This window comes from Clinocottus analis, unplaced genomic scaffold, assembly GCF_023055335.1.
Source record: "Clinocottus analis isolate CAN_PGR_092001 unplaced genomic scaffold, fCliAna1.0.p SCAF_12, whole genome shotgun sequence".
In the NCBI taxonomy this organism is placed as follows: Eukaryota; Metazoa; Chordata; class Actinopteri; order Perciformes; family Cottidae; genus Clinocottus; species Clinocottus analis.
This window is the reverse complement of record NW_027175843.1, coordinates 13,415,859-13,433,898: the sequence shown is the minus strand read 5'-3', so window position 1 is coordinate 13,433,898 and position 18,040 is coordinate 13,415,859. Positions and strand designations below refer to the sequence as shown.

Sequence of the window (18,040 nt, the reverse complement as noted above, 5' to 3'; positions counted from 1 at the left end):
ACTACAGGTGCAACAAGAAATCATTATCATTGTCAATTCATCTGCATATTTCTGGATTGACTTCTTCATTATTTAAGAGCTTCAAATGGCATGTACAAATTGGTCATTTTGTCTGACCAACAGTCTAAAACCAAAATATATCCAACATACTATCATAGAGGCCACCAAATATTTACATTGGAGAAGATGGAACCAGTAAAATGATGTATTTTTTTCCCTTTATTTTTTAAAATGCATTCAATAAGTGTTTTTTTTTCAGTTCATGCTTTCCAAAGGTGCCTTAATAAGCAGTTATTAAGTAACTGTATTGAGTAACTGTATATTTCCTATGGGGCATGCAGGCAGACATTCAATACAAAACATTGTTGCAGGTGGGCATGAACAGAATCTCTAGTGTGCTCAGTGGGCAGGAGTCCGTCAGTTAGCAGTTACACGAGAGTCCCGCAAGGGTGGCAGGAAAAAAAAACAAAACAGTTTGATGCCGACCTCCAAGGATCCCAACCCAGTTGGTACTGCAGTACACAATGTGAGGGTTAGGGCTTCACATTTGACTGATAAACCATCACCTTGAAAAGCAATCTTCTTGGATCTGCACCCCTGACACCGCTGTGAGTCTGCAGGTAACATTCACTCTACCCTCGAGCACTTTTATTTTCCTGTGTGGGAGAAATGTGTGTGTACATGGACTTCTGTGCATGCACTGTATGTTTTTATGAGCACTTTGACGTGTGCTCGTGTGCGTGTGTGCGTGTGTGTCTGTGAGTGCATGTGCGTGTGTGTGGTTTGTTTGTGTACGCCTGCCCGCAGGCAGATGGTCAGGGTGATACAGAGCTAAAACAGTACTGAAAACGTGGGCCAGTCTCATTCCCCAGTAAGCGGCACTCATCAGTATTCACCATGCATACTGATGTGAGTCTGAGGACACACAGCACCCCCTGGCTTTAATCCAGTGAAATGAACCATGAGTAAACACACGGTTTACACGGTTTCTCTTTATATTTAGGATACAACATGCACAATCAGCAGCACTTTGCCAGATAGATACATTTTCACAATGCTGATGTGTGCATCCCCTTTTGCACAATCCCAGCAATGTCGAATTTCAAACCTTTGCCTCAGCTTACCTTTTGCAATAACCTGGTGTGTTGTGTGAATAAAGGACAATCACGCTAAAGATAAGGTCTAAAGACCTTTTCTAAAATATATTGACAGCAGCAGATGTATATCAACATGTCACAAAGACAAAAAAAGATAGCAGTGATCTTTGCTGTCAGTTCATTTATCACATAGAATCCTTGATCAATTAAACTGAAAGATCACTTTAATGATTTAGATTTCAGGTTACCATATTTGCGTGGATCCTTATCTGCTGGAAGATTGGCGCGTAGGATGAGGTTATTGAGGCTGTTTAGGTATGCTGGCATTGTGTGGTGGCCCTCTGGGTTGAACCAGACCTAAACCCATACAAGTGCAAATAAAGACAAGCACAGAAACCGTCACACACACTGCTACAGACAGGATATATACGAATACTACATCAGTGGAGTTTCCAATGGTTTGAAACCAAGGCTTTAAAGATACCTATGATACTCAAAGAACTTTGGGATATGACGTTATGATTTAACATTCAACTCATCAGTGCCACAATTAACGTGAAAATAAAACAGGCAGCAGGGAAGAGGAAGACACAGTTACCTTAGACAGAGTACGGTTTTTGGGCACCGCTGTTACGTCCATCTGTAAGTCAGTTGGGAGGGGCATGCCAAAAGCAAACCCACCATACCTGAAACCATACCCAAAAACATTACATATCCATCCAAACAAAGAGCTCTGAATGCTGCTAAGAAAGACACACTATGTTTTATGCTTTTAAGTTGTTTTTAATCACATATCGAGATTAGAGCCCACGTTCAAAGTACAGTGAACACGATTGACAAGGTAATAAATACCTAAAGATGGGATGGGAAGATGGGTGAGAGAGTTGATTAACACTCAATGTGGCAACATTAGCCAAAGGTATAAACACAGGTTGCATTCACCTGTTCCTGATGAAGTCATTTGCTGTGGCCACTAGGTAGCTCTCCACATTGATGTCACTCAGGTTGTACACAACGTGAGATGAAGGGCTCTTCTTATGAGGGGGCTGGTAGTAGTCTCCATCACAAATCTGCTGTGTAGTGAAGAGGCAACTGCATTACACTCACCCTTTTTCACAGAAGACACATTGACGTATGGGAACACACACGCATAACAAAACTCTCTCTCTCATGCACGCACACACGCACGCACACACAGTTTTCAGTGACCCAGTCTCACCTGTTCCTGACGGGTGCATTTACAGACACTAAATGCTTTGGAGCTGTTCCCTCTGGAAATCCAGTTGTTTGTGCTTCCTGCGCAGGCCCTTGAAAGGAAAAAGTCACAAAGTGAAATGGTGGCTCAGTGGAATGATGGGCATCTGCAGTACATGATGATGCCACAAGATTATACCGAGACTCCCCAGCTACACATCCTGAAACTCAGTTTATATGATGGCTTGCATCAGTGCTTAAAACATAAGTGCATATGGTGGCAAAATATGCAACTATTTATACAGCAGCTGTGAGCTTGTATTTATTTTTTTTGAGAACAGGACCTAAATATTTCCTTTGATATCAGTTGAAAACAGTTTCAAAATATGTTTACTATGTGCGGTAATATCGTATTGTGTGAAATTCACTTGTGTGGGTTGAAACATTTTGTTTTCTGCCAAATGCTTTCAGGGACACTTTGTGCTGATCAAAAAGAGACTGTAACAATAGCGGTGTCTTTGCAGACCTGTTACTTTTGATATAAAGTGGTCAAAATCTACTAACATATCTTTTTCTGTGTATGTAGCACTTGACATTCTTTCAGTCATCGTCACGTTGTGATTATAGACATCATGAACAAAAAATGCAGTCTCGAGTGCACCATATGATCTCTTTCTCTCTCTCCCTTTCCCTCTCCCGCTCTCCCTCTCTCTCTGTCCCTCTCCCTCCCTCCCTGCGTCCCTCCCTCCCTCGGCCGAGCATTTTAAAATGCCTCCGAGGTCTGGTTCATGAGTGCCAACATTGATTTAAGTGCCTGTAAGGGGGAAATCTCCCCTATAAACACATGTTGTTTATGGAATACAAAGCAGAGTCCTGCTGCAGGCTTTCAGCCACATACGTTCAGCTGAGCGCCAGGAATATAGAGAGAGAAGACATGAGAGAGAGCGGCAGGGATTGAACGGAGGAAGATATGTACAAATTAAACAAGGTGAATGATGAGGTATGACAAGAATGACAATATGAAAATACCGAAAATGTGGAAAAGGGTATAATGCATTGGGAAACTGAGCACGAAACCCAGATTATCACTGACACATTTAGTATTTTCAGGGGGGAAAAACAGCTGGCATTTGATGTGTGATTACTTACGGGTTATCGGACTTGTCAAGGCAGGCGTTATCAATCCCAGGGAATGACATCATGGCGTCCTTCAGCTTGACGGAGTTGGGATTTTGGTTACTATGGAGTCAGAAATCAAACAGTCAGCCTCAAACCCAGAGGTTACATAGACATTTTAGTGAACTACACCATAAATACAACAATAATAAAATAAAGATTGTCAAACAAAAGGTTGTTTCACAAGAATCCCACATGGCGCAGAAATTGGACTTTATTGATTTATTCAAATCAATCTTGTTGACTGGAGTCCCAAGGTTGAGATTCAGCAAGGTTTTCCTCAAGCTACCATAAGAGCCATTTACTAACTCACAATATTGTCAATAAAGTCACCATGAAGACACAGACAGTGATTCCGATAGTACTACTGTGGGGAACTGTACAGATATAATGAGAGTGAGGACATTTGATTTGCTACTTTATATTGAAGTGGATGTTTTTTTTCTTCTTTTCATCCATCCCTTGCATTTTATTGCACACTTAACATTCAGATCATTGCATTTGTATTGTTCATACAGCAAAGTCTGAAAACACAGTGCTCTGAGAAGGTGTATGCATATGAGACAACTACCTAACCTTCCTAAGCACAAAACTATCATTAATCTCTTTTAAAAATAAATATAATTTTTGAATCACTTTTGTATATTAAGCTGGAGAAGACTTGAAAAGAGCACCCATACAGCCTTTGATATGGATTGGCACCTCAGCATTTTCTCCCTTGCTACATATCCCTTGATCAAACAATAGGGCTTCTCAAGAATGAAGACATCTAGCAACCTCCTGACGCTCTTAATCTCTCTCCCTTTGATCTCATATCTCATCCGTCTTCATCACAATCATCTCTTTCCTTTGCGTTCTCTCTCTGCCTCTCCTTAAGGTCTTTCTGCCCTTCAACAAACTCCAGCTTCAAATTCAATTTATTACAAGTTAGACACCTCGTGCCCAGCAAATGATGAAGAAACACAATCAAGCGACAAGTTGCAGCTGCTCCTTGGTTCAATATGTTGTCTTTAACTATAGCGCATCCTTTAAAATGAGCACTGTGATAAACTCCAAAGCATGGCAACCTACAGTATAACAAACACATCATTTGAGATGCACACAACTGTGATAATTTTGTTAAGTTTAGAGTAGTTTCCTGCTCAAACAAATGTCAAAATTTACTTGGAAATAACAGCGGGACACAGGAGTGACTATTTGTTGCCACCTGAATTTCAGTGGAATTGGTCTGACCTTATCAAATTAATTGAACAAAAAGAGCAGAGCTTCAGAGTTGCTCCAAACATGCTAGGTGTAAAATAACCCTAATTAACCTTGTTTGCTTCTGTGGCCTCCCCTCCCAGTACTCGTTTGTATTTTCTTTGCCATGGAGACTGACCTGTAGAAAGAGTAGCTCGGTGTATAGTTGTAAAGCGCAGGGCTGAGCTCCAGCTCAGGATAGTGATGCACGTCTTTCTTCGTGGAGCTCAGACTCATAGCAAACACCATGAACAGAACAGGGAGCAGGATCTGGGAGATCAGGCCCTTCCAGTCTCTGCGGCTGTGGTGAAATCTCTTGATCAGAATAGCTGCCATCTGCTGCCATGCTAGGGCCATGCCGTGCACCATGGATGAACCGGTGAGCTCTGCAACACATGGGAGATGAAATTGTGACGGGATTCACCCAATTCTGTTCTGTCTGTTTTTTCTCTCCGGAGCTCACTGACATAAAGGTTAATGGGTAGATTCGATCACAAAAGATGTCAGTGCAATCCATCAAAATGTAGAAGATGTTGAACTACTGTAGATCAGCTGAGTAAATACACCTTAAATATTTTAGCTTAACTATGAAAATCTAAAATGTTTAAAAAGTTTTCCATTACTTTACTCACTGATATTGTCACCAAAGTCGGAGATGCTTCCACCAGAAACTGAAGGGAAGCTGTCGATGGAATCCGTGTCACCAATCGTCTCTGAGATAGACAGGGGGGTCCCAGCTTCTGTGCTTCCATGAGTCAACTGGAGAAACACCTTCTCAGACAAACACAAAACATGAGCGTCTGTGTATGTGAAAAAGCCTATCAGAATAATTCAACGGATTTTGATTTTGCTTATGTGTCAATATAATCACGGCTATGAGCCTTACACAGTGAACACATGTTTCTGTGTGGTTGTGTATGAGCTTACCTCCTCTAGGGTGGTGTCAGAGATGCCATAGCCCCCCAACTGTAAGGCGTCCAGGTTGGTGTCCAGTGCGGTCAGGAGGGAGCGGTATGAGGAGGCATTGGATGACGTAAAGGGGGGCAGTGAGTAGACCAGGTCACTCCCCAGGGCCTCCTTCAGTCGAGCTTCTGGTACATGAGCTTGGATGAAAACCTTCAGCTCCGCATTGTCAATCCGCTCTGATTCTAAATTCTCCTTCTGCGGATAAGAAAGCAGGAACAGATTATTAGTAATATTATCATCAAGATTACACAGCTTTACTTTGCACAACTAGAAATCAGATGCCAGTGGCTACTCTTTATTATTTCTGGGTTTTTTTTTGCAAACATCATCCATTTCAGAATTTTGCTGCATAGAGCGTTTAATAAAGCCTGTCAAAGGGAACAGAAAAATAAATGGCCAGAATAGAGAAGGGAATTTTAGTTTTGAACACATTATGAAACTGGCATGTACAAAACCTTATGGGATGGAAGGATTCTTATCAATTTGGTAAATTGTCAAAATGTTAATGGATACATATTAAGATATAGTATGCTGAAAAAGTATGACCCAGTTAGAGGAGGGGCAGCAAGGAATTATTTGTGTTTAGCAGTTTGTCCTTCACGACGAATACCTTCTTGGTGAGAGTTAGCTTGTAGCCCTGACCCAGCTTGTCTTTCAGATACAAGGGGGATCCGCAGCATTTTAAACTTCCTTCCTCCAGGAAGGCGATGCGGTCGCTCAGAACGTCAGCCTCATCCAGGTGGTGGGTGGACATGATGACGGTGCGATCTGCACGACACACACATAAAACAATCTGCATTATTCGTGTGAGGATCATTATACCATTCCCAAACCCATAACTACGACTCAAATAGAAGCTCAACAACATTGTGTGAATATAAAGAAATGTAACACATGAAAATCCAGTGATTTGATGTCAGTTAAATGTGCACATGAGATTATCTTCAACAACCAAGGAAATCTGTTGAGCTCCGTAGGAGTTTTAAGTTTTGAGAAGGGTAGAAAAACAACACAGAAGCCATATTTAGATGTATAATGGCAAAGTTATTTTTCTTATTTTCCTATCCTAGTGAGTTCACGTTGGCATTTTAAGTGTCACTACAGACATACACACATATGCAAGAACACACATCCAAATAAATAACCAAGCAACCAGACATCACAAAGAAAAAGTCACACACAAGCTGTGTCGTGCACATCGAAATCATCAGAGAAAAAGGCAATGAAGAAAGTTTATTTTGAAATAGATTCCCATGGCACCAAAACCTCATGAACATCTGAGACAGGGCCAATTACGCAGGATATTTTTCCACAGCTACAATTATATGACATTTAGGAGTCTTCCTGCCATTACTGCTGCAACTTTAATGCAGCCGAAAGAAAAAAATACTTGATTTCTTTTTGATTAATTATATGCTAAATTTAAAGTCAGAAGCGTGAAAAAGAAAAAGCCCTCCAGGGCCTGCTCCCAGTTCCTGCTCTTCTACTCCTGTCCCTCTTAGGAAATATGGAGTGGGTGGCGTCTTTAGTGGAAAACACTAGAGCTAGAGCATTTGGAGAGCCTCTGTCATGCGAGTGTGTGCACTACAGAATGTGAATTTGAATTTTTTTTGTACACGGATTAGACAATAATACAAAATAGAGAAGATTGTCTGAAACTGAACCTGAAAGAGGAGTTATATTTTTTTTCAAAAAAACATGCCAAAACAGATATGTTTTTAAAAGCTTTTTCAATTATGACATTATGTCTCAGCTGTTTTGACCTGAAAAGCATGAACTCCCATTTTTACAAAGCTTGGACAGTGGAACTTTTCACAACATTTAGTTTGGGGTCTTGGTGCAGCATAAAGAGTTACACACTCATACATATATAGCAGGGACATCATGGGGGGCTTAAAAGTGATAAGGAAAATTTATTCCAAAACAAATGGGAATCAATGTAATTCCGCAAGGACTGATGCTCTCTGAGTGTTTGTCAGAAGCCTTGCTGCTGCATTATGCACCAACTGTAGATGAGTAATTGTGGCATGATTGAGGAAGTAGTACTTAATGAATTGCAGTAGTCACGGCAAGAGGAAATTAAAGCATGAATAAGGCGTAAATAAGTTGTTCAACAATTTAATTTTGTGGAGCGCTGGTATGACAGACAACACTTCAGGTTTATACGAATATTTCTGAGCTCCGAGATTTCTTGCTGAATATTTGAAGCTAGTGGTTGGAGGCTTTTTAGTCTTTGATGGTAGCTGTAGAGTATCCAGATTATTATAATTTGCAAGACAAAAATAAAGTAAAGGTAAAAATTGCCTTGTGTTTGCTGATACATACATACTGCGGGATCACAAGGGGACAGGTAGTAGAGGGACGCTACATTCCAACTAAGCAGCACCCACACCACTTATCCCAGACTGCCTCACCATGCACCCAAATGCATGTGCTTAAGACCCCTAATTATGGCAGACTGGAAGGCTTGAAAAAGGCCAGAAGAGCACAAAAGGGGGAAGGAGCTGGAAAAGCAGGTGGACTGACTCCTACTAGGAGGAGAAAGGACTCAAAGATCACTAAGAGGAGGACCACATACCATGGACATTACAGTGTTGAGTTTTTGTTTTGATTACCACTTTCACCTCTGTTTTACGCTTTTTGATTATTTATGGGCTTTTTACATATACAGACAGGCAGAGAGATACAAACTGAACACTATTGGGTTAAGTATAGATCCTTGGGGTACCCCACATAAAAGGAGAGAATACTTCGCTTGCTTTGTTCTTCTGACATTTTTCCTGTTCCTCTTATCATTATTATGATTAGCGATAACAGCAATACTACAGGTGGTTATAGTATGTCTGGGAAACTCACCTTTCTTGAACTGGATAACAATGTCCCAGATGTTGCGCCTGGAGCAGGGATCAACTCCAGTGGTGGGTTCATCCAGAACCACCAAGCGAGAACCTCCTATGAAGGCAATGGAGATTGACAGCTTGCGCTTCATGCCGCCTGACAGGGTGCCCACCCGCTTGTGTCTGTGAGCGTGCATGCCTGTCTCCTCGAGGATCCTGGTAGGGGAGTCAATGAAAAGCATTTGACATGGAGCTCATGTTACATACTTTATTATGAGCATTAGAACCCAGTTTTCGATTTATACTTCCATCAGTTACAGAGCGGGGGTTTCTGAACTATAGGAACCAGGGGAGAGGTTCAGTTTCTCGCCTCTAAGTTGAGCCTTATTACTGCTCCTCTAGTCATGCAAAACCCCTCCAGAAATAGTCTTACGATCCAACTGGGGGTTCAACCCATTGCTTTATGGCACAGAGTTTTTTGACAATGATTGTTCCTGTAAGCTTCGGAAAAGAAAGAGGATGCAAAGGAACAAAAAGACATTATTTAATATTTCTTCCCCACTTCAAGCTTATATTTTCCATCATAGTCTTTTCATATTTTATTTTACATTGTTCAGACAACAGAAGCATTTTAAACCTGCATTCAATGGAAGTAGAAGTGTCAGATACATTTAACAGCTCCTGAGATGCTAAAGAAGGGGGTAATTTCAAGGATTGAAAGTGTAACAAACACACAATTGAATTATTGTATATACAGGAAGTAAATATATCGGAATATTACTTATAATCTTTAAAAATGTAACCTGTGTTACTTTTGTTAAGGACGGGCTACTATTCACTGTTAAACAGTCTTGACCTCGATCATCTTTTAGACACAGTGCATTATAATATTGAGCATAATGGATGATCGGTCACTCACTTGCGGACTTGTTCATGCAGTTCCATACATGACCAGTGTGGGGACTTGATCTGTCCGTAGAGCAGCAGGTGCTCCTTGGTGGTCATGTGGTCAAATAGGACGTCATATTGCATGCAAACCCCCAGTTCTTTGCGAACTGCATCGATGTTGGTCTGCATGTCTCTGCCGTACACCTCAATGGTGCCCGAAGATGGTGGGAAAAGGCCAGTCAGGAGAGACCTAAGCACAAAGCATGATCCTTTACAAATCTGAGTTATTTCATGTTCCATATTTTGGAAAAATGTAATAATAATGTAGTATAAGTCCTTTCATTTGCTCTTTTTTGTACTTTCTCTGCAGCATTTTTCTATTAAATAATGATTTCTGGGTCCCAAGAATACCAAAGGCCATGGAATCCCTTCTCGCTTTTTTTTTTTTTTTTTTAACAAATTTAACACTGATGCATTCTTTGTTAGCTGCTCTGGATAAGAGCATCAGCAAAATTCATCAAATTTAAAATGTTAATTTAAGTGCTCCTGTTAATGAAAACCCGTAAAGCTAATCTGTACAATGGTGCATTAGCTTTGCCAGATATGGACAAAACAATCCTCCTGTCAGCAGGTTTAAAGGGTCTGTTGATTAAAGGGATCCACAAAATATAAATGAAGAGAACCTCATTTCGTTTATGAATTGTTATACATTATATGCATTTGTATTCATCTTATGACTTGCTGATGCTGTGGAAATAGAGAAAGATTGTGCCCCACATACATGGTGGTGGTCTTGCCAGCTCCATTGTGACCAAGCAGTGAGGTGACATGGCCCTCGTAGAAGGAAACATTAAGGTTTTGAATTGCTACTCGGTCGCCATAGATCTTGCTGAGACCATGGAGCGTAACGCCCACTGGGAGCTCTGAAGAATCCTCCCCAGCCTGAGAGGAAACAGTGCTGTGGCCTGAGAGAAACATGGAGACAGAGGCAACCTGTAAATCAAACTCACAGGGGACAGGAATTAAATGAAGAGTGAGGGTGACATATATAAATGTGAGGTGTTGTGGTGAACAAAAAAAATGACACAAAAGAAAAGACATCATGTTCTTGCTTCAAAACACAACACCGGAGGAGACAGCATTGCTTATTGTTATCTTCCGCGAGATAGTGCAATGTCATTTTTTTCCTCCTGTACCTTTTCCTTTTCCCTTGTCGTCGGAGAAGACGGGCTGGTTTTCCTGCATGATGTTGGTGAAAAGAAGTCCTCTGCCTACGTTACGATGTGGCTTCACGCAACAGCACAGCTCTGCCCAAAAGGAGGCCTTGAAGGGGAAGTACCATGGGGCTGGGATGCCGTACTTTCCTGAAGGTTAAAATAAGAACCCACGACTTCTAATAAATACATAAAACATTGCAAAGAAACAAGTACAAAAAATAAATTAAATTACCTCTGAGTTATCCTTCAATTAAAAACATTTCCACAGTGAATCATTCCTCTAATCCCGATACTGTATTAACACAGCTAGAGAGTTAATATTATATAATATTATACTTCCACTATGCCATGTGCAAATACTACCAAATAAGTAAAGATAATCTGAGGAAACTGTGTCTGATGTTCTAAAATCAATGCAGACAAATTATAAAATCAGATTAAACCCTTCTAGCTAGATTAATGAGAACTATTGTGCTGTTCACACATTCATTTCTCCAGCATATTAGCGTTGAAAAGGTCTTGGATGAACCTTTCACTAGAATTAACTGAATGGAGAAGCGGATACCAATGGTTTGAAAAGGTTTTAAATATTCCAAGTATCCAGACACCTTGATTTAAAGCGCATTCTCCTTGAAGTTTTCAAGACTTGTTTGATTGTAGAGTTTACCTGGGAAGACCATGCGGATGTAAGCCCCGACGATGAAGTAGAGGATGGAGTCGATGAGCAGCAGCCAGCACAGCCAACCAAACGAGTATGTGTCTCCAGAGATGGGCGAGATGTATGAGTTGCTCCATTGGATGCCTGAAGAGGTCAACAGAAGATTTAATGTTCTTCCCACTGACTACAGTAACACATATGTCAGAGAAATAGTTTTTGTTGCATGCAGATGTCCACAAACACATACCTTCTCCTTGGGTCTCGTATCGAGAGATATATTGACTGGCATAACTAAAACAGGTCGGGGAAAACAAACCCTGTAGATAAATGGGAGATAAATTATAGTTTACAGTGAGAGAATATATCTTCTGTTTCAACAATGCCTTTCCATAAAACCTCTATTGACAACATGTGTAGTATGAAGTGATATACCTTTCTCATTGTGATACGAAACGTTTTGTTCAATGCAAAAATGTACGCAGTGATGTGATGTCTGACCTCCAATTAATGATCATATCAGAAAGTAAGCACCATCATACTAAATAGTATGTCTTAAGTGTATGTGCAAAACTTATGTCTGCAAAAGGCAAATAAAATGTGGTCTCAAACTATATAATATTAGTAAACTCTCAGTTCACCCTGCACTAGCATGCCAAAATGAAAAATAAAACCTTGCAATGGAAAACAACTGCAGGCTAAAGCCACTGTTTACTCGCCTTTTTGTGTCTGCAGTAATATATTTTGAATCATAAATGTTAGTCAAATAGTTTTATTGGCTGGAGTAAATACAATTTTTGTCATGACAGAAGAGGTTTCTCACCAGGGCGGTCGTCTGGGAAAAGGTGAGTTTTGTCCCCACGGCCACGACCACAATGAAGGGGAAGAAGCAGAGGATGTAAAGCAGGCTTGCACTTAGGCCGGCGATGTATGTCTTGTCAAAGAAGGAGCTGACGAGGTAACTGAAGGACAGGATGCTCAAACCATAATCGCAAAGGTACAAGAAAAGGAGGAAGCCGTCACTGTTGGGCAGAATTCTGCCGTACTTCAGCACCATTGTGAGGAAGAAGATGGTCAACACCAAGTAACCGGCGCACTCCAGGAACCAAGCGAAGAAGTGGCTGAGTGGGTTGACTCCCATCATTTTCATGTACTGTGGAAAAAGAAAGAATAGCATCTTAAGAACCCAGAAGTCAGTGGCAGGTTTAATCTTTTTTCAAGTGAAAAATGCATTACCTCATGCAGCCTCAGCTCTCTCTCATGTACCAGTCTCTTTACAAAATCTGCCACAAACAGCACCCAGGCCAACATTAGCATGAGAGGGAAGACAAAAGCGATGGCCTCCAGGTACCTGGGGAATACAGAGGTGCGAACTGTCAGTCAAATTTCTAGAAAACCTAACATCCAATCACTGTCAACAACAGCAGATGAAAAGGCCCATCATTCAGTCACTGGCTTGACAGAGAGACAGAGATGAAGAGCAGAAGAACAATATCGAAGGGGGGGGTTTGGAGATATTTGACAGCTGTGTTCTGATCCTCTTATTGTTTAAGCAAAATAAATGCTTCTCTTTCTTTTTTTTCCACCTAATCATAGGTAGCGTGATACATAGAAATTCAGTGATTGCTCTTTTTCACCCAGGTATATTTGACAGCTCATGTAGAAATTGTTTTGCTAAGTCATAAATCTGAACGACAGAAAGGGCAGGTTCAACATATTGTATAGTTTGTCAGGAGGCAGTCAGCCAGAGACCGTGACCCGTTGGTCCTCCTCAGAGGAGATACCAGCAGTAGAGGACAGGCACAACAAAGTAGTATATAGATGCACAAGACATTTTTTAATTTAGATACAAACTACAGAGATGAGAGGTGTTCCTGAATAGACTGGAGGGTGTTTGAGTGTATGCGTCTATGGTCTTCAAAGATGAACGCACAATAAAAGTGAATATTCATGCTCATGGTGCGGAGCCAATTATAATGCGAAAGATTCCTGTGAATGACTACTTACTGTCAGTCCCAAGTGGCAAATGAATAATGAGAGAGCATGCATTATTCCACATCAATGCCTGTACTTCCCCTCAGAGACACTGAGAATCCTTTTACGTTTCTGTGCATGCATCAATACAGGAGCATGCTCATACTGTATGCGTGGATACTTGTTTGCATGTGTGAGAGTGTGTTCATGTATTCAGGAGACTCACTCATCCCGAAAGTGGCAGGGGTAGGGGAAGGGCTGCAGCTGGACGGCTGGCTCTGTGACCCTCTGTCCAGTCTGGGTCTCAATGATAGCCCGATCGATGTTCTCCTGCAGGTAGATGAAGCCTCGGTTGTAGCGCAGAGTCTGCCTGGCCGAGATGTGGTTGTCCTTATAAAAAATGGATTCCCGGACTCTGTCGGTACGCATGACATTGTCCATGTGCATGCGGATAGTGTAGCGGACTTTGGGTGGCAGGGAGGATGTGACGGAGGAAGACCTGGCCTGGCGCTTCCTGGATGAGTCCTCGTCTTTGGGAAGCTTGAAGATGACACCTTAAAAGACATATTGCAGCATCTCACAACACACACTTTATACTAACAAAATTCAAAAACTAGACTAGCTCTTATTTTCCTTGTCCGTAATAAACTGTTGCAGAGGCAGATCTCTCCTTTAGAGGAAGCACTATTGTCACAAGCTTGGCTTATAAACCTTGGTGTTATCTTACCCACAAACTCTAACACTGGAAAAAGACAGTGTCGAGGGAAGATTAATCAATCTCAGAAATCATTGCAGGTTGTGGATGCATTGTCCTAATGAACCCCGAGGACTGAATGAGTCTGCGCTTTCCAAATAAAGCTTCTCCATTATACCCATTTACTCACTTGCATAGAGGTCACGTTGTTTGGCAAGGTCCTGAGCTACAGCGTTAAGCTCGTCGGCAGAGTCGTAACCACGGTAACGGTCAAACTTGACACAGGAGGAGATGTTCACCATCAGACTGGACAAAGTGGTGACCTGGTTCATGATGTGCTTGTTTTTCTCCAGCATGGCGGTCATGTTAGCTTTGGGAAAAATAATATTTCAAAACTTACTGACAGGGATAAAGAAACTCTGAGTGCAGTTAAAGATTTGATTGCTGAAATGAAAATAAGGACATTTGCTATGGGTGTTAATGTCATGCCCTGCTATGTGTTCAGTTAGAAAGTAATATGGCCTGATCAAATTCAACACCTGAACGTCAAAGTCAGACCTTGTGGAAAAAAGGACTGACATGATCCCATCAAGGAGAGACGCCTTAAAAAATGCATGTTGAGTGCAACGCTTCCTTTAAACTTATGGAGCAGTCCTATTTTCTAATAGCGTGGATATTTTACAAGCAATAACTGAGAGAGGAATGTAAAGGTAAGCCTGATATCTGCAGCTTACAAAAGTAAGACCTTCAAATGCTCACTCACAGAAGTTGCCGAGCGTCTCCTTCATTTTGCCGACATTGATGTCTGTCTGTATCTCAATGAAATTCTCAACAAAGGAATTGCCGAGGGAATTCTGACAGGAGGGGGGAGAGAGTGGGAGAGACGATGCACAACATCAATATTCTGCTGCTGAAACTCGTCGCAGACCACTGCAAAGTTTATCTCTGGAATTTCAGCGAGCCGACAGCGAGCCAGGGAGAATAATTAGATATACAAGAGGCAGAGTTTTTGTACCTGCAGCATTGGCAAAGTGTGGGTGAGTAGTTCGGCAGACTGTATGATGTAGTTGGAGGACTCAATCCAGTCCTTGGAGTACTTCCTAAGATTCGCAAACTCCTGCAAGGTGGCATTGGCCTGGACAAGGAGAGAACAAGGTCAAGAACATGTGAAATGGCTGGGTATCCGCAAGGCTTCATAACCTACTGTGTTTGTGTGTCTGTGTGTCTGTCTGTGTATGTGTGTGTGTGTGTGTGTGTGTGTGTGTGGGTGTGTGTGTGCGTGGGTGCTTGTGTGCGTGCGTGCAGCTTGCTCAAAATAGAATAGTAGAAGATGGTGGTGCATACAAATATGGGTATACTCCCTGCAACACAGTATTTCTTGTTTACTTTATGTCATTCGGGGTGCATGAAGACTACATAGGTAACTATCGCTCAGAGGAGGTAGAAACAGAAGTGGTAAAATTCTCTGAAAAAGCATGACAAAGTCAGACGAGGGCTTTTGGAGGATTTAGAACATAAAGTTAATAAAAGGACATAAAGGAACAAACTCCTAGAGAAAATGGCAGTCATATGTTTGAGTATGTGCTGTATACCTTCTCCATTATGGCCCTGGTAACAGGTGTGTCAGGGGTATACAGAATCTGTCCCATCAGCATTGGTTTGAGGAAGGCCCATGCGATGGCTCCTCCAGTGGTATTGACCATGTCCAGGTACATATTCATACAGAAGGGAGCTACACAAGCAAAGATTAGAGCAAAACCATTAGACAAACAGTATTCACACGGGTGAAATGTTATAATTGAGAGTATGTAGACAGTTTGAAGCTCATTTGTGAGGTTGAAGGATAAGGCTGGGGTAATTTAATGATTTCTCATCCCATGAAAAGACCAATGATACATGAATGAGTCTCCTAGAGCTGGCTTCGGCAACATTGTAAAAACAGCAGACTGACAACATGTGATTTGGTGCATATGTCACGATTGGACAGGCTTATCACAGTTGTGAGAAAAGCCACAAATACTGGACTTCTGTCTTTATTTTTTGGTCAGAGCATTTGATTTATTAATTCTTGTCGGAACGTAATGAGAATGCCAAGAAAATACCAAAAATATTTCTAAAACGTCACCCACCTTAAGTGTAATAGTTTCTAACTACCCTACAGTATCTGTAGGACTCACCCCAGAGCCCAGACAAGCCAAAGACTACTGTACAATATTTACAAATGGTCTCAAATGTAGTTCCAAGAATACTAGATGATCTATTAATCTGTTAGGTGTGGTCTTTTATTGTGATTTTCATATAATAAGAAAATTAGAATAAAGAAAAAAGTGAGAAAATTTAACATCTTTCTAAAGTCTTGAATGAGCAGAGTTGGTGAACATGTTTTGTTATTATCGGTGACACCGGATTTCCTTAACTTAGCTAGTTAGTTACTAGCTAGAATGTCTAGCTAGTGTCACTTCTGAGTTTTTGATTTTCACTGTCTGTGAGCATGAGAAGTGTTCGCCTGTACCTATTCAATACAGCGTGTTTAGCAAATTATAATCCACTCTGCTATTGCCAAATTTATGATTTAGTCTTAGAGCACAAGGAAAATGTCCCTTCTCCTCTCTGTGATGTGCCTCCAATACATCCTACTCATAATAATAACAGTGAATTATTTCGAGAGCAAAGGAATACGATAAAAAGACTGAATAACAAGACCAAATATACAGTTAAAAAAGGTGAATGCAATGATAAAATGATAAAATTCTGTTCGCAAAAGCCACAAATCTTCCCTCCTCCAAACTTACTGGCATTTGGTGGAATCTTGAACCTCTCAATCATCTGCTCCCTCTGGATCTGGTCGGGGAAGTTTGAGTTTGACTCAGGCATGACAGGGAGTTTTGAGATTCCAAGCAGAGCCAGGATACCTTTATTGCACAACGCTCGAGAGAGGGTGACAAACGTAGCTTTGCTCGACATTTTAGCCGTCTGTCCTCTCGACATCTGGGGAAGAACAGAGATTAAACATTGTGTTACTTTATGATTTTCATGAATTCAAAATGAAATGTGTGATGCAAATGGGCATAAAGAACTGAATGCCCTCAAACAACATTTAAAACAAGAATCAGCAAAAACACGTTATGTTGCCTGCACCAGTTTTGTGTGAGAAGAATGGCCACAGAGATATTTATGAGCACTGAAACCGCATTTCTTAATGTCGGTGACGTTTAGTGATCACACAGATAGATAAACACATAAATACATTGTGGGTAATGCACTGTACAATAGTAAAGACTATATACTTTAAGAAATTCTGTCTCGGCCACCAGGTCGAGGTCTTTGATGGAGAGCATGAATGTTTGAAGCTGATCCACGGCAGGAAGAATTGTGTCCATCATCTTGGTTATAACCTCAGCAATCTGGAGCATACCTCCCACCAGGCTCTGTATTTCTTCAGACAAAACCATCTGAAAGACAGTTACCATCATTCAAACATATGTCCACAGGTTTTTAAACTTTCAGTACACAGTCGGGTTTTTAACTTGCTAGATAGTAGATTACATCCCTTAGAGTATGTTGTACATTTTCCCCAGTATTTTATCAGAATGTAGTCTTTGAGAAAAGGTACATTTCTCCATTACATGGACAGTTGTAATGCAGTTGTTTTTCTATTCCAAAAATGTTGTTTATTTCTTTAATAAATACCTGCCAATATGAATGTGTTAAAAAAACAGGCACAAAATATATGAAATATGTTGTTTTACCACATTGCCAACATTTATCGAGAATCCTATTGTATACATTTTAATATATTAAATGTATTGTAAAATATACCTCTGCCATTTGAACCTGGACAGTAGGATACTTTTTATAAATTGTGTCATCCATATGTGAAACATGATGTTTGTTGGTTTGTTGTAAATTAAGGGCAAGACACTACAGATGAAAACATTGTTTTTTGAAGCACTGATCAATTTTAAGATGTTGGACTACTCTGGTGACAACCTCTCTGTAATTTGATGGTTAGGGATTGGAGGACATACATTCTTATTCTAGCTTTGATGTTTCTACAGTTTTAAATTCCTCAGTGTGACAGATCTTTTTTCTTTCATCGCTAG

General features: G+C 40.9%; 1 protein-coding gene across 1 annotated transcript in view; it reads right to left on the bottom strand.

Annotated features, from left to right (window-relative positions):
- Nucleotides 1-18,040, bottom strand: part of abca12 (ATP-binding cassette, sub-family A (ABC1), member 12) — a 56,351-nt gene that overhangs the window by 12,364 nt on the left and 25,947 nt on the right. The window contains exons 34-57 of the mRNA XM_068573041.1: nucleotides 17,225-17,389; nucleotides 16,730-16,925; nucleotides 15,530-15,669; nucleotides 14,953-15,072; nucleotides 14,701-14,791; nucleotides 14,128-14,307; nucleotides 13,470-13,797; nucleotides 12,506-12,620; nucleotides 12,093-12,422; nucleotides 11,520-11,589; nucleotides 11,282-11,416; nucleotides 10,594-10,761; nucleotides 10,179-10,362; nucleotides 9,429-9,647; nucleotides 8,529-8,725; nucleotides 6,277-6,440; nucleotides 5,634-5,861; nucleotides 5,339-5,477; nucleotides 4,846-5,092; nucleotides 3,441-3,530; nucleotides 2,317-2,404; nucleotides 2,040-2,167; nucleotides 1,696-1,783; nucleotides 1,346-1,454 (exon numbers count right to left, since the gene is read on the bottom strand). Of these exons, the coding sequence (XP_068429142.1) occupies nucleotides 1,346-1,454; nucleotides 1,696-1,783; nucleotides 2,040-2,167; nucleotides 2,317-2,404; nucleotides 3,441-3,530; nucleotides 4,846-5,092; nucleotides 5,339-5,477; nucleotides 5,634-5,861; nucleotides 6,277-6,440; nucleotides 8,529-8,725; nucleotides 9,429-9,647; nucleotides 10,179-10,362; nucleotides 10,594-10,761; nucleotides 11,282-11,416; nucleotides 11,520-11,589; nucleotides 12,093-12,422; nucleotides 12,506-12,620; nucleotides 13,470-13,797; nucleotides 14,128-14,307; nucleotides 14,701-14,791; nucleotides 14,953-15,072; nucleotides 15,530-15,669; nucleotides 16,730-16,925; nucleotides 17,225-17,389 (3,919 nt within the window). The remainder of the gene's footprint in view (nucleotides 1-1,345; nucleotides 1,455-1,695; nucleotides 1,784-2,039; nucleotides 2,168-2,316; nucleotides 2,405-3,440; nucleotides 3,531-4,845; nucleotides 5,093-5,338; nucleotides 5,478-5,633; nucleotides 5,862-6,276; nucleotides 6,441-8,528; nucleotides 8,726-9,428; nucleotides 9,648-10,178; nucleotides 10,363-10,593; nucleotides 10,762-11,281; nucleotides 11,417-11,519; nucleotides 11,590-12,092; nucleotides 12,423-12,505; nucleotides 12,621-13,469; nucleotides 13,798-14,127; nucleotides 14,308-14,700; nucleotides 14,792-14,952; nucleotides 15,073-15,529; nucleotides 15,670-16,729; nucleotides 16,926-17,224; nucleotides 17,390-18,040) is intronic.